This window comes from Rhinichthys klamathensis, unplaced genomic scaffold, assembly GCF_029890125.1.
Source record: "Rhinichthys klamathensis goyatoka isolate OS25496 unplaced genomic scaffold, OSU_Roscu_1.1 h1tg000059l_1, whole genome shotgun sequence".
In the NCBI taxonomy this organism is placed as follows: domain Eukaryota; kingdom Metazoa; phylum Chordata; class Actinopteri; order Cypriniformes; family Leuciscidae; genus Rhinichthys; species Rhinichthys klamathensis.
In genome coordinates this window covers 8098954-8115091 of record NW_026606604.1, presented here as the reverse complement: position 1 = coordinate 8115091, position 16138 = coordinate 8098954, and the positions used below count along the sequence as shown (strand labels likewise).

Below are 16138 nucleotides of genomic sequence, written 5' to 3'. Positions count from 1 at the left end.
GTACCATAGTTACAGCAGTACAAGACTGGTGTCTTATTTGCTTTTTTAATTTTTCATTGTTATCTAGAAAGCACTTGGTCAGCTTCTGTTGTTGTTAATAAATTTGCCATATGTGCTATATAATATATTATTAAATGATGTAATGTTAAATAAATCATCAATAATCAGATCAGTGTACAGTCAAATAGTTAGAAATATCGTATAAAATGTTGATTTATTTAATTATATATATTAATTTTAAAACTAATTATTGGTTTTAACTATTTTTAATTGATATGTATTTTTGATAAATAATTTTGAAATCATCATTTATAAATTGTATTAATATAGTTTCCGTTTAGTTTAATATAGTCATATTTGAATTTACCTCACATGAATTTACCTCACAAATTGACTTTAGTTGAAAAAGTTACAGTGAAATGCTTTATTTGTTATTGCAGTTATCAAACTAGCAACAACAACAAAAAAACGTCGAAAAAGACAAAGAATTGATTATTACACTATACAGACAGTCGTAGATAAGCCACCGTTTTCCAGTAAACAGAAACTCGGTCAATGGTTTTCTCAAGTGATCTATAACTTCGGCCACCAAGAGCCAGGGAAACAATAGACGAGCCTAGGCTTCTGATTGGCTGTAGAGGCGCGTCAGTCCCTTCGCCCCACCCCCAAATCTGCGATAGTAGCTGGAAGTTTTTGCGCGAGAGAGTGTCTGTTGTGTGTAAACTGTCTGTGCGCGCGGATTATTCATTCACACGGACCACCGAATCATCTGTACTGTGATTTTTACTGCAGCTTTAGGACTTTACCTCTCTCATTCTCTGTTGGCCAGTTCATTGACTTCAGGACAAAACTCAAAAAGTGAATCATGACCCAGTTTAACAAGGGACCAGCCTACGGGTTATCTGCGGAGGTTAAAAACAAGGTAAACTGAACTTTATTTCTTTGTTTTGAATATTCATTTAGCCTAGGCGCAATGCATGTATACATTTGGTATGTGAGGTTCAGGTTATCCGATGTCAATTATAAGATGGGAAAACTACTGTAGGCTACCTTTTAAAAGTAGTTTATTGTTTGTGTTTGGTTTTAATGTTTTAGTTTAAACCTATCTTTTTGTTTGCCCAATGCATTATTATGTAAGACATGTTTAACATGGCCACGAACGTTACGTGGAGATTGAATCCAAGTAAATTTGAATGAAATGGCACACGTTAATAATACTAATAAGTTAATAATAATACTAATAATATTTTATTTAAATGTTTAATATGATGTATTGTGTTTAGTATTGAGTTAATTGGATAAAATGGAAAATGTACTAAGCATCCCCCAATAAAAAAGTTTCTGATTTAAAAAAATCCTTAAATGCAACATCAGAAAAGAGACATATTCTCCTCAAGTTGATCTTAGATTGCCCAGTTCAGAGATGAGCTGGTCAGAGGGTGATCTCCATGTTTTAGATTTTTAATATGACTGTCATATAAAAAGTTGTTGAGTGAAAAAATCCCGAACAAAAGTAGCAGGAGGGTAATTTGGGGAAAACATAATGGAGCATGTTTAATATCTTGTTTCTAGTGATTTATTCAGGATATTATCCCTCAAATTAATCAGACAGGATTATGTGTAAAGATAGTAAAGCCAGTGAATCAGGGTCAAGAAGGACACCCCCATTCAAATTTCTCAAGCATGACCTCATCAGTGCTAAAGAGCCATTTTAGACAAAGTAATCTTAGTTTTCAGCTCAACGGGTAAATTAAAGTAAACATTTTTTTTGGTAGACAATTTAATATTTCAGTTCTGAAGTGAGCAATCCTGGTAGGTATCTGTCCGTCTGTCCTCCAACCCCTTCGGAAGTAAGCATTTCATCTTGGAATTTTAAGCATTCCTAAAATGTGACGACATTGCCGGAACAGCTGTGATGTGTATAATCCTGTTTCATTCAGAAGAGTTCAGTTTATTGCTTTGAACTGTCAAAGTGTGCATTGCGATAATGACCTCTTAAGCTCAAAGAAACAATGTTGCTTTTTAGCCAGATGCTTTACAAGAAATATTTCACAGAAATTTTGTAATTTAATGTTGTTGTTTCAAACCCTTATGACCTTTCATCAACACAAAGAGAGAATTGCAATAAGGCTGGAGCTTTCAAGTTTCAGAAAGGACGCAAAAACACTGTAAAAACAGTCTATTTAACTTGTGTGCTAGATTTCCGGCCTTCTGAAACTATATCTTTGTGTGACAAACACACAAATATTTAAGTTGTTGTTCTCTTAAGTGAGCTGTAAACTGCTGCATCCAGAATCATTGAGTTAGTGAGTTGAACTCAATAATCAAATTCAAAGTATCAAAATTGTTTTGTAAAACTTAGAAGAACTGATTAATTCACAAATTGCTACTTTTTTTATGAAATTTTATGAAGGTGTCAATCATTTCTTCAGAAGACAGAACACGCATGATACTTTCATGTTGATTTCTTGCCATTTTAGAGCTCCAATTTCAATTATTATTGTAAAGAGGGGCCAGGATGTTGCTCAAAAATTCACTTTTTGTGTGCCGCAGCTGAAAGAAAGTCATATGAAAGTAATGAGTAAGTGATGACAGCATTCAAATTTTTGGGTCCTTTATGTGTAAAATGAAAAGCATGTGGCTAAAATTGCAACGTTGATCCTGATTACTTTCTAGTGGAAAGTAGTTCCATTACACAATTTCCCCTCTTAATCCATGACTTATTTTCCATTTTACTTGTCTGGACAATGAAAGGCAACAGGAAAAGTGTCCCTTGCATCCTTAAAGGTCCTTTTTTTAAAGAGCTGTTGATATTGGTGTGTACTTCTTCACGCGTAATACTAGTAGAAGTTGCTGACTCTTCTGGCATTTATCAGTGATTTAAAGTATATTCAGCATTTGGAAAATCCTTATATTTCAATAGCACATGTATGTTATTCATTTCACTTTTTGAGCACATACTTTTTTTTTGCTCATCAGGGCTGCATTTATTTGATCAAAATACAGCAAAACAGTAATATTGTGAAATTAAAACAGTTTTCTCTTTTATGCTGTGATGCAAAGCTGAATTTTCAGCATCATTGCTCCATTACTTCAGTGTCACATGTTTTTGTAACACATGTATATCTTTACTGTCACTTTAATGCATCCCAGTGGCTCATTAAACCTGATTGGCATCCATGTTATGCACTTTTTAATAAAAGCAAACATTTTTATGCTATTCATTTAATAAATACCTACCTCAAGCAGTATTAACCTGGAACGAGAACGTTCTTAACCATGTTTGTTTCAAACCTTTTATAGGTCATGTGATTTCCGAAGACTTGTTTGTCTCGTTTCTTGAGTTTCATCAGCACTCTTGCTCTGCTGAAAGCCGAGAGCTGTTTTCTGCCTTTGTTTTCCTGCGAGCTGAACTTTGGAAAAGTCGAAGCTCACAGTGAGATTTAAAAATGTTAGTTTCCCAGTACATCAAGCCTGTAAATGTCAACGAATCACGCCACCTTGTCAAATAGAATTATTCCTTAAAATATAACCCACAAATCACATAATAGGATAGGATGTTTTATGGGATGTTACCAATCAAATTAATGACCCTCTCTGGTTATGTAACAGCAGACACAAGGGGTCGTTCATTACGGGCTTGTTGCCAAAGCGTCATCCTCTGTTTAAATTCAGCACAGTGAAGATATTGTTCTGGCTGGTTTATTTTTACACATGGAAGAGATGTCAGTTAACAACCTATTTTTATTGTGACCATTCGTGTTACATTATATTAATCATATCAGTTGTTTTCCCCCAGGTAGTGGATAGGAGAACGGCCTTTCCTGAATGTGAGCTTTTGGAAGGCCTTGGCAATGTTCTATAGAAATGTTTTTGATATTGGTAGGTAGCTCTGTTTAGTAGTTAGTTTAATACATTGTCTTGTATGTTGCTTCCAAGACTTTTCCGTTGTCAGAACAATTAAATATGCAGGAATTCCCCCTGAAATGTTTGGACGTGGTTCAACAGACACCTTGATTCTCTCAGACATGGGAAAACTTCTTCAGACTGTGATACATTTTAATTATTCTTGGCATTCATGCTCATCTCATTCTGCATCTATCTTAGCGTCCATGTACGTCTTGCAGTTTTGAAATTACGCCAGTACTGGTCCCACAGCTCAAGCACCGGTGTCCTGGGAGAGGCCGTGGGTCAGAATGGGGAGGTCACGGTGGTTCTTGGGTAAACCCAGACTAGGTTAACCTGACGGCTTTGATCCGTCGCTCTCTAATGCCACATTCCATCTTGATCCTCGGCGTAAAAACACTTTTACTGCCATACTGTGACTGCTGATGGGCAGCCGGCCCAGTGAGGGGCCATTACATTCCCCGCGATGTGCTGATCAGCAATATTTTCTAGGATTGGACGAGGCTCTGCAAAGTGTGGCCACAGTGATTTAACCCCGTGTTGCCATTTTAGGAAGAACAGGAAAGTGTGTTTTCCTGAGGCTATTGTTTGGCGTCTGTTGTACAGCAGGATCTTATAACAGTGTAAACATTGAAAAGAAAAATCTTTAAAAAGCCTTTATCAACGTTTATACAAGGTCTGAAAGCCTTTTAGAGTGCAGAAAAAAGGTTCACAGACAACAACTTTTAGCTAAAGTTAAGAGCTTTGTGGTTTTTGTGTCACTCGGTGTTTCCATCCACAAATTTTTATGCGCATTTTGGGATATCGCATAAAAAAACTGCTGGATGGAAACACCAAGGCTGCGTTCACACTGCAGGGGCTTAATGCTCAATTCCGATTTTTTGAAAAAATTCGATTTTTTTTGCAAGGCCGTTCACATTTCCAATTAAAGGAGCTGTATGTAAGAAATGTATTTCAATTAATCATAAAATGGCCCTAATGTGTCTCTAGATATTAAGAAATCATGTTCATTTTAAATACTTATATCACTGACAACAGTAGTACGGCCACGATATTGTCATTTAAAAAGTAAAGTTGCAGCCCTCAACTGATGTTGATGTTGTCATCTTGTGTTTTGGCCTGAAGCCCCACCCTCCACCTATCTACCAATCACGAAGTCAGTAGTGTTTCGGCATCCGGGTTGCCAGCTCTGCTCTAGTTGAAAGCTCCTTGTAGCAGCCTATGTTCCTGCTGGATCCTGCAGCCTATCTGGCAACCTCGAGTCAGGGGGGAGGGGGAGGGGATGCACCGCTCTACAGTAATTTGAAAGTGATTGCAGTACCAATTTTGGCCACAATCTTACATACAGCTACTTTAAATGCGACCTTTTGTGATCTCCTGTGTGAACGTGAAATGACCCAGAAGTGACCCGCATGCGCAGAAGAGTACTCAACGGTCAATTCCCGCCTACATCAACGCAGAATTATGACGTTTGTCAAATATCAATGACGTGCGGGTCGGATACATGTGACCTGGCCGTTCAGATTGAAGTCGCAGTACATATCGGATTTGGACCACATACCCAAGTGGCCTGGGTCGCATTTGAAAAGATCGGATCTGTGTCGTTCAGACTGTCATGAAAAGATCAGATACAGGTCGCATAGGGGCAAAAAAATCGGAATTGGGTCGTTTCAGCCTGCAGTGTGAACGTAGTCTTAAGATGCGCATAAATTCTAAAAATGTGCATACAAAAACTTATGCATTTTTTTGAGTCGGATACAATTTATCTGATAAGAAAGCATGCGCATAAAGTATGATGGAAACACATTTACAGAATAAATTCCTCGATCCGCATCAAAAAAATCGTGTTACTTCATAATGGGACGGCTTAACTGGACTAACCAGTGGACCGATCTTTTTGCACAGCATCTGAAATGCTGTTTTCTGAAACGCCTGAGCAAAGTCTGTCGTCAAACTGTCTTACATGACCGCGTTCCCAAACAGCAGGCATCTACCTCCGAAATTAGTTTTTTGAGACACAAGTAATATACGAAAATGATCATATACAGTGGCTTCTCCTACTTTTCTTAGTGATATTTAGCACCAGTTAATCAGAAAGTTCTCTTCGACTCACTGGATGGAAACGCCGCTTTATTGGCAAATGTTTTATGCGATATTCCCAAGTTAAATTCACAACTTTGAATGGAAACATAGCTATTGTCTCATATTTGGTGCTGATTAAGTCATCATTATTATTACTGCTTGGTGTTTAATTCATCCCATGGCACGCATACAAAATCATGCGGTTTATTGAGGAGAAGTGTGCTATTACTTTTCTATGCAATTATACATCAGCACCCTAGAAATGACTCAAAACACCCTAGCAAACAACTAGTAATGCTGCCGCATCTAGAAATGCACTAGCAACCATTTTCTTCACAAAATCCAGTTAGGAAGGGTTCTTTTAAAGCAGCACTAAGTAGGAATTCCGTTTTTGTCAAACAGCGACCCCTAGAGTCGCTGTGGAGTACTTGTACTGTCGTAAATAGCACTCACGCAGAGATGGCTCTGCACTCACGGCCGGATCCCCTCCCCCTGTACACCGGTACCTGTTCAGTAGGATGGACGCTGTAACGAGTGGAAATAAGGTATGGCCCCTTTAAGAGCTGCGCGCGCCCTGTTTAACTGTCGGCAGTCTGTATGTGCGCATCGAACACCACATGTATACGGCGCCGGGTTATTTCTGTTTGATGCTCATTTTATCAGATCTGTTTTTGCCGTAAAGCAATTCGTTACCTCGCGAGACCTGATATCACACGATACTTCCTAACACTGAGGCCAGCGGCCCGCCGGCCCAAAGTTGCAAGGGTGGTTTTGCGGCTCACAGGCACCAGGGGGGTGCGAGACGACCACCATTCAACACGAAATCAGTAATATAAACATTACAATGACTCCAAAGCTGTTCGGTTAAGGTAAAAAAGTTACTTAGTTCACCTTTAACTTACTGCCAGTGCCATCTATAGCAAGCACTGAGAACACCCAGGCAACCACCTAGCAATACGCGAGCAACCAATCCAAACACTCTAGAGCTGCATGATTCTGGATCAATTGAGAATCATGATTTTTTGTTTCAAACAGAGATCATGATTTTACCGCAATTCTGAACAGACTTAACAAAAAAAAAAAAAAAAACATGTTATCTACTGGAAGTTCTGGCAAAATGTTAATTGCTGCAGTCTATTTAAATTAATTTAATTTTAAATGAATGTTTTTTTTTTAAATCTGTTTGAATGAATGATTCAATGACTCTCACACATAAAGTCTTCACTTGTTTCATTACTGAATGAATCTGCGTTTTTTAACTAATCTCTTGAGTGAATGATTCAATGGCAATTTAATTTTTAACAGTCATTTGTAATGGATACAATGAAGCGCCAAGTTACTTTCAAAAGGTTATTTACTCTATTTTGTTCGCTACCGTAGACATCAGTAAAAACGTTTATCCCAGTACTTCTGTGATATGAATATTTGTAACAGAAATAAACATGTGGTTGAAAAGTCTGTTTGTGAAGCTGTTTCATACCTATACATGACAACTGCTCTCTCTGGCTCAGCGCCAGCGCCAACGCAGATCTGAATGTTCTGGTGGGATTTTGTCAAATGTTTAATAGACACAAGCGAATCGTTGTCATTTAGGAATAAGGTTGCGTGGGTGTTTGAATCGAGATTGCAATCTTTTAAGGATTAATCGTGCTGCGCTACACTCGACTCTAGCAATCACCTTGCAATCAGAGCGCCCTAGCAATTACCTACTAGCAATGCACTAGAATTGCGGTATATTACACACATTTTCTTCATAAAATATAAAAACAATCTTGTTAGGGTGGGCTCTTTTGATTGAAGCCAGTAAGTAACCACTTATCAACCCCTCAGAACACCCTAGCAACCACCTACCAATGCACAATCTATCACCAATCTTGCCAATCCCGTGGTTTTCCCGTGGCTGGTTTTGAATAGCAATTGGGCTGCTTTTGTTACGCAAACCTGGCAACCACTCAGCTATCATCTAGCTATGCCACCCTGCATTGCTAAATGTGAATATTCCACACATGTTCAACACAAAATGTGATTTCAGGATGAATGTTGTCTGGCATTTTGTGATTTAAACAGTTATTTTTCAGTTGAATTCGCAGGTATAGTAGAGCAAATGATTCTATGTTGTCTGTTCCGCTCTGATATTTCCAGAGCGCATGGTTAAATATTGCCTAATGCTGGCTGAACTAGTTGCTCAAATGCAAATAAATGGGCATGTATGATTGATTTCAGCACAATACTCAATATTAGTCAGAGAAGAAGGTTAAGTGAGTGCGTTCTTTTGTTCAACAAGTTTGTTTTTGCAAAGTAAAGTTTGCAGAATTCTTAATCATTCCGTAAACTGACTTTGATAATAGAAGCTATGCTTATTTTTTTAAACAAATAGGATTGGGTATGAGGATTGTAGATGTGTTTCTCTTGTTGCTAAACTATAGTTTGTATGTGTTGTTAGACTAAAAACTCAAGGTGAAAAGGTCACCCCTCCTCTCCTCCGTTGTCATCACTGTTTTATCGATCTCTGAGGGGCTGTTTGTCGAATTGATCGCGTCACATTGAGAGCCCTTTCACTCCCTGACCTTTTTCAGTCAGATGTTTGCTCGGTTTTTGTGCTGTCATCAGTAAGCTCTCAGAATTATGAGTGGGGGAGGAGAGCTAGAGGTCGGACTCTAGCGGGATCAGCCCACAACCTTCCAGAATGTTCTTCTTCTGCAAATGCCTCCAACTTCTCCATCAAGGGTCACTTTTCCACATTTTCTCTCTCTTTTTTTTCTCTACCACTGGCTGGTTTCCCAGTGGACTGGAAGGACAAGACAGGCACATGGTTCTCCAATCTTTCCTCAGTCTCTCTGTGGAACTCTGTTCTTTCCCCTCCTTTTTTGTCAGTTTTGATTTTCCGATTTATGTCTACTATAAATCACCCCAGTCAATGGTTCATTATATCAGAGATATAACGTTCTTTGTCTCCCACTACATCTGAACTCATCCAGTGCTCTTTTGAACTATTTGAAGCATACCAAAAGTTGTGCAGTTCTTCAAAGATGAGAGACTGTGTCGGTTTAGCTTTTTTGTCTGTCATTATAGGAGAAAAGTCATCTCGGCTGACCTCAAATTGCACAAGTGAACTGCCACAACACCCCACACACCATTTTTTCCTAGTGGTCTCACATTTTGACTGCTGGGCTTTAGTGTGGGAGGATGTCTTATTGATCTTCAGCTTGCTCTGAGACCTTCTATGGAAGTTTATGGGCCCCAAGCTATATCTTAAAATCCCTCAGGAGAAATAAAAATAGGCACAAATGAGACAGTTGTTGGCATTAGGTAAGAGTCTAGAGCTGAAACATTATTGTATCATACTGAAATCACTTTGGTGATTCTGAACAGATTTTGAGACATTTGTTCACTCTTTCATAATGTCGTGATTCTAAATTAGTATCATATTCAAATACCATAGTGTTTAAATTGTATAATACCATAGTGCGTTCATGGCACTTGTTCGAAGAACGTGCCACATAAACTGTGAAATTGTTTCCCTAAGAAGCTATTTCCACCTGATTTGTCCCTTTAATATGTCTAAAAAAATGTCTAAAGTTCATGTTAATATTGTTTACTTGAAAAATAATTGGGTTCAGTAAGACATTTTGAAGGAAATAAATACTTTTATTCAGCAACAGTAAAGATATTTACAATGTTACAAAAAAATATATTACGAATAAATGCTGTTCTATTCTTCAAAAAAACCTGAAAAATGTATCATGGTTTTCTTTGTAGGAAAAAATAAATCTGTTAATTCATTTTCTGTCCAATTTTAGAGTGTTACTTTCTTATTTATTGGCTTGTATTTTTTAAACTCAGTATCATTAAAATGATTGAATTTCATTAAAAACTCTAATATTAATACAATTGTACAAAGCTAATTTAAAATAAGAAATAAATTATTTATAAAAAGCTGGTTTCCTTCAAGTGCATCCAGAATTTTCGGTTTTGGTTTCGGCTTACAATTTTCATTTTGGTGCATCCCTAATAATAATAAGAAATGTTTCTTAACTAGCAACTTAGCATAATAAATGATTTCTGAAGGATCATGTGACACTGAAGACTGGAGTAATGATGCTGAAAATGCAGCTTTGAATCACAGGAATAAATGACATTTTAAAATGTTTTCACACAGAAAAACATTATTTTAAATGATTGTAATCTTGGTGAGAATAAGAAGCTTTCAAAAACAGTAAAAAATCTTACCAACCGCAAACTTTTGAACAGAAGTGTAAACGAAGCACATATGTTACCTGACAGAAACAGAATAATTTTTTGCAGTTTGTCCAAAACATAATATTACCATGACCAAAAAATATTGCTGTTGTTGCCGCACGTTTCCCTCCGCTTCTGAGAAGGAAATGAAGGTCTTGAAATTAGCATAGAACCTACAACAAAAGCTAAACTAAGGAAAAGCTAACTAACAAAAGCTAACAAAGGACTAAGGAAGAGTTTCTGTGGGTTAGGAGCTTAGGGCTGTGTTTGTGCTGGAAATAAGGTTTGAGATAGCAGACTGCTTCTTGAAGGACGTGAGGAAAGCTCTTATCATGTTTTGGCTGTATAGTGAGACTCCAGGATCTCCAGGAGCCTCTGTCCAACGCCAACTGCTGAGAATATCTTCTCCACCCTTTTTCCCTGTACTTTATGTCTCTTTGTCCCTCTCTCTCATGATCAGTTTTGATGGCCACATTTAGCTTTGTCTTTGTACAGTCTGACCCTGAACACTGAACTTGAAATGGAGTCTCTGTGATAAAAGCCATTTCCTGGAACGTATATTAATAGCTGCTTTAAATGGGTTTAATCTTGCTGTAAGTGTGGAAACTGAAGCATTTAATGCCCTTTTATTTATTAACAGAATAAAAGTCATGTAATCTGTTTTTGAAGATTTGTACTTGAAGCTGAAGTAGTGTTTAGCACTCATGAAGAAGAAAAACATACTTTGAGGGTCTGTATTAATTAAAAGTGCTTGCAAAGGCATGCTTCACTTTTACTATTACTTATACTTGGGGTTTGCTATTTCAATAAACCAATTACCAAACCCTACTATTAAACTTTGATACTCCAATCATGCAGCTTGTTAATTAGAGGTGTACTATTACTTTTCTAAAACTTACTTTATCGCCTACTGGATTTACAACTAAACATCTATTAAAGGCACAACTGAGGCCATATTTATGACCAGAATATCAAACAAGGATGGGCTCTTTTGAGAGTAAGCAATTATCTAGCAACCCCACAGCAATGCACAAAAACCCCTCCGAATACCTTAGCAAATGCCATAGGATGCTTTTGCATTTGCAAACAACTCTCATATTACAATCAGGCATTTTGTAAAGATCTAGTTTATTCTGTTACTAGTCGTAGTTGTCCGTTCTGAGTACATTATTCAATGTCAGCAGGTCAACGGTGCTATTTACAGCCAGAAAAGTCCTGAGAAAGAGCGAAACGGCCAGAATAGATTCATGCGGCGACTCTTTGTGGGGATGTTATGCTCTGTTGCTGTTGGAATCGCATGACGGTGTTGCATCACATGCTTTAAAGGCAAACGGTTCTATTCATAAAGGAAAAATACAAAGGAAGCCAGAAAAGAGGTTTTATTGGCAATCTGATTTGATTAAGCTGCATTTGATGATTTTCCATTTGCTCTAATGCAGCTTTTAAAAGGCAAAGAGGCGTTTTTTAATGTTTCAAACAGCTGTTTTGGTCCTGTGTCATGTGTTTTGAAGTCAAACACGTTGTGTGCGAGTATCAGCAAAGTGTATTGACATTACAGTAGTTGAGATAAGCATGCAGGCTGACGCATAACTATAGAACCTGAAGTAAGATTATCCTGGACACATAACTATGATCCCGCAGAGCCGGTTTGATTCATAACTGACTGATGTGTATTGGCCAAATCACTGATTGGCTTATTTCTCCTCAGATCGCACAGAAATATGACCTACAGAAGGAGGAGGAGCTTCGTTTCTGGATCGAGGAGGTGACTGGCATGCCGATCGGAGACAGCTTTCAGAAAGGCCTTAAGGATGGCGTCATACTGTGCGAGTGAGTTGTTAAACAACATACGCTAGTTTGCTGGTCTTGGATTTTCTCAGAGTTGGTCAGTTTTTAGAGTGGTTTTGGGCACTTTTCAGCTGGTCAGAATGGGAGGCTACTTGTCTGACCAGCTAAACCTACTAAACAGCGGCTTTGTCAGGCTTCAAGACTATCATAACATTGCTTGTTTGATTGAGGCATTTATATAGCGCTTTCATATGTACTACTGTACACCCAAAGTGCTTTACAATCATATCAGGGGATCTCTCCTCAACCACCACCAGTGTGCAGCATCCACTTGGATGATGCGACGGCAGCCACAGTACAGCGGCGCCAGTGCGCTTACCACACACCAGCTACAGGTGGAGAGGAGAGAGAGGGATAGAGCCAATTCAGTGGATGGGATGGGGATTATGATTGGTAAGGGCCAATGGGTGGAATGTGGCCAGGGCACTGGGGTTACACCCCTACTCTTTTACGAGAAGTGCCATGGGATTTTTATTGACCACAGAGAGTCAGGGCCTTGGTTTTACGTCTCATCCGAAGGACGGTGCTCTTTGACAGTATAGTGTCCCCGTCACTACACTGGGGCGTTAGGACCCACACAGACCACAGGGTGAGCGCCCCCTGCTGGCCTTACTAACACCAACCTGGTTTTCTCAGGAGGTCTCCCATCCAGGTACTAACCAGGCTCAGCCCTGCTTAGCTTCAGTGGGCAACCAGTCTTGGGCTACCAGGTGATATGGCTTTTTGAGCGTGCCGGCCAGATGTTATGACAGTGGCTCAACCAATGACATGAATTTAGGGGTGGGACTATCTGTTTGACTGACCAATGGCAGAAAACTTGTTTGCAACAATCATTATTTTCTTAATTCAATTTGGTGATGCTTGTAGCACTGAAATTACACGCTTGACCTTCAATGTGCCTATAGAGGATGCTTATATATATGATGGATATGGAAAAGAAATTAACTGAAATGATTCTGTTTTTATTCTTTTCAGATTGATAAACAAGCTTCAGCCTGGATCAATAAAGAAAATAAACCATACACAGTTAAACTGGCATAAGGTAAATGTTTTAGAGACTCCTGAGGTCTTTGTTTTCATCCACATCAGTCCCTTTAAAAAAGTGAGAAGTGCTTTTCTTCCAAAGTGACTTAAGTTACAATACAGTGTTCAAATCAAATTATTGGCAAATAGTAGGAAAGGCAGCTGAGAAAACATGACGCACAAAGAAGAAGCTCCTAACAACTGCAGATAGACCCTATAGTATAAAAGCTCTAAAGAATCTGTAAGAATAATTGGACCCATTCATGCAGTCTTTGAATCATCTCTAACTCTTTTATCTTAAAATGCGGTAACCAATAATTTTACTGAGAAACACACCCTTTCTGTTACCATTGTTCCCTCAGCTAGAGAACCTTGGGAATTTCATCAAAGCCATCCTAGCCTACGGGCTGAAGCCCAACGACATCTTTGAGGCCAACGACCTCTTCGAAAATGGGAACTTGACGCAAGTTCAGACCACACTTCTAGCTTTGGCCAGTATGGTACGTCTACTAGTCCTTCAATTCTGCTAAATTTTAGTCTTGTTGAATATTCTGTAAAACCCAGAAATTGGCATTTTAGACATATTATTAACATTTTAAATTTTGCAACTATGAAACGTTTATTTCTTTTTCAACAGGCAAAGACCAAAGGCATGGAAACAAATGTCGACATTGGCGTGAAATACGCAGACAAGCAGCAGAGACATTTTGATGAGGAGAAAATGAAGGCTGGCCAGTGTGTCATCGGACTTCAGGTTATAGGCACTTTTCCTGGAACCCCCCTAATGTTTCTGGATGAATATCATACATTGTTTTTAAAGGAAGCCTGACCACAGTGTTACCTCATTTGATTTGTGACAGGGCATGAAGGGAAGGCGCATTACGAATGACTTATTCAGCTGATGCTTTTATCCAAAGCGACTGGAATAACCTCCGGTTAGGCGGCTACTAAAGGCCACAATAGTGATAGATCAAGGATCGCCCATTGTGACGTTTAAACCTAAAACTCTAATTACAAAACCAAATCTAGAATCAAACAGCTAAACAACCAGTATCAGCTGCTTCTGGGAGTAGTTCATAAAGAGTAAGGTTGATTGGAGAGTAACAATGACCATCTAGGATCATCTACAGGTGATTTTTTAAGCACTTATTGAAGTGTTTCTGACTTTTGTTTTAGATGGGAACCAACAAATGCGCAAGCCAGGCAGGTATGACTGCCTATGGGACCAGGAGACACCTTTACGACCCCAAGACACAGACAGAGAAACCTTACGACCAGACCACCATCAGCTTGCAAATGGGCACCAATAAAGGAGCCAGCCAGGTATTCCCAAAGATAGACTTGTACCAACAATATAGCACACAAATCGGTCAAGTTATCGAAAATGACATGTTTTTCTTGTGTCTATCTCTCTCCAGGCTGGTATGTCTGCCCCAGGCACCAGGAGGGACATCTATGACCAGAAGGCAGCTCTGCAACCAGTTGACAACTCCACTATCTCATTGCAAATGGGAACCAATAAGGTGGCCTCTCAGAAGGGCATGAGCGTGTACGGGTTGGGACGGCAGGTTTACGACCCCAAGTATTGCGCCACCCCCACGGAGCCCATGATCCACGCCAATGGCAGCCAGGGCACAGGCACGAATGGCTCAGAAATCAGCGATAGTGACTATCAGGCTGAATATCAGGAGGAGGAGTACCAGGGCGAATACCACGATGAGTACAGAGGGCACTACAACGACCAGGGTATCGACTACTAGAGAACTCTGCTGCGCTGTTAGTCAAAGCAGTATTAACACCAACCATGTATATCAACAGAGCAAGTTTTTTTTTGCAATTCCTTTTGCTTCTCACAGTTACCCTTCCCCTCCCAGCGCATGTGTTTGGGTAAAATGATCGTGAGTGGTGAGATATAATCTACAATCTGCCATCCTAGAGGTGCGGTCACATTTACCGTAGCTCAAGTGAAATTTTGCGGGTGAAATCCAGTCATTCCAATTGGAGTCCTCTTGAGTTTTGCTTGAGGGCAAAAAAGTTCCCCATGCAAATTTCACTCATGTTTAAGCTGCTTGGTTTGAAAGTGAGTTCTGTTTACGTGGTGCCTTATACATCGCTACACTATTGACAAGAGACAATGGACCTTTTTTTGCCTGCAAAATTTCTCTGAAATATCGCTAATGTGACCACATTAACAATGGTGAAACTGATCTTTTATCATTTTTTAAGTGTTTTTTATGAAGTATGGAGAACTGTAAAGAGAATTACCTAGTTTTTGCAGTATGATTATTTGTTTTATGCCCTATGCCTTGTCTTTTGAGTTTTATTTTGGCCTTGCATCACAGAAAATCAGTATCGCTAGTTTTAAAGCTAATCCACCATTGAAATCCCGCTCTTACAGACTGCTATGGACTGAAAGCCTTCCGAAGACATTCCTTCCTTAGTCATTCCATTTAGAATTCCAAATGCCTGGAAATTTTACAAGCTACAAATGTTAGCATTTTAAAGATTAGCTGACTGGACGACCAAAAACTTTTCGCTATTGCTTAGTTTTTTGTGCCATGATTTAAAAAAAAAAAAAATTCTTTCCCATTGTATTTATTGCCCTGCTTTTCATTATAAACCTTCTGTTATATGGTTCTTTTATGAATAAATTTTATGTTATAAATAAAGTATTGAATGCCTTCAATACTTGGTTCTCCACCACGTATGTCTATTGTTTTGTCCATTATAGCATTTAAATTTAAAATAGCTGCTTGATAATCTATAAATCCTAATTGATTTTGGTTTAATCAGGATTAAATAACACATTTTTTCCTAGCAGTCAGAGTTTTTGTAAAGCTGAGGTGTGGTTTCTGAAACTGTCCTGATTTTGTTATTTGGTTCTTTGCTCTTGTATCTTTTATGAGGGTGAATTGAAGTGGCACAGAGCCTCAGATGTGCGCTGACTCTGCCCGAATATCACAGCGGAGCCATAAATCTTGTGTTTTTGAGGCTAGCCTCAGAGGCGTTTGGAAGCTGCTCCTTGTGTCGATAGCCCAGA

The 16138-nt window shown here is 38.8% G+C and overlaps 1 protein-coding gene across 1 annotated transcript; it reads left to right on the top strand.

Annotated features, from left to right (window-relative positions):
• The first annotated feature begins 697 nt into the window (after positions 1–697).
• Positions 698–15770, top strand: cnn3a (calponin 3, acidic a). The gene is made up of 7 exons (XM_056249227.1): positions 698–922; positions 11936–12057; positions 13051–13117; positions 13461–13598; positions 13736–13852; positions 14275–14421; positions 14517–15770. The coding sequence occupies exons 1-7, from the start codon at positions 866–868 to the stop codon at positions 14856–14858; spliced, it is 990 nt and encodes a 329-aa protein (XP_056105202.1). The 5' UTR covers positions 698–865; the 3' UTR covers positions 14859–15770.
• Positions 15771–16138: the final 368 nt, after the last annotated feature.

Excerpts from the sequence above, each read along its gene's own strand:
- cnn3a (XM_056249227.1), top strand. The coding sequence starts at position 866 with ATGACCCAGTTTAACAAGGGACCAGCCTACGGGTTATCTGCGGAGGTT. Across the intron at positions 13,118-13,460 it reads CACAGTTAAACTGGCATAAG|CTAGAGAACCTTGGGAATTT; the intron begins GTAAATGTTTTA and ends TTGTTCCCTCAG. Across the intron at positions 13,853-14,274 it reads AGTGTGTCATCGGACTTCAG|ATGGGAACCAACAAATGCGC; the intron begins GTTATAGGCACT and ends CTTTTGTTTTAG.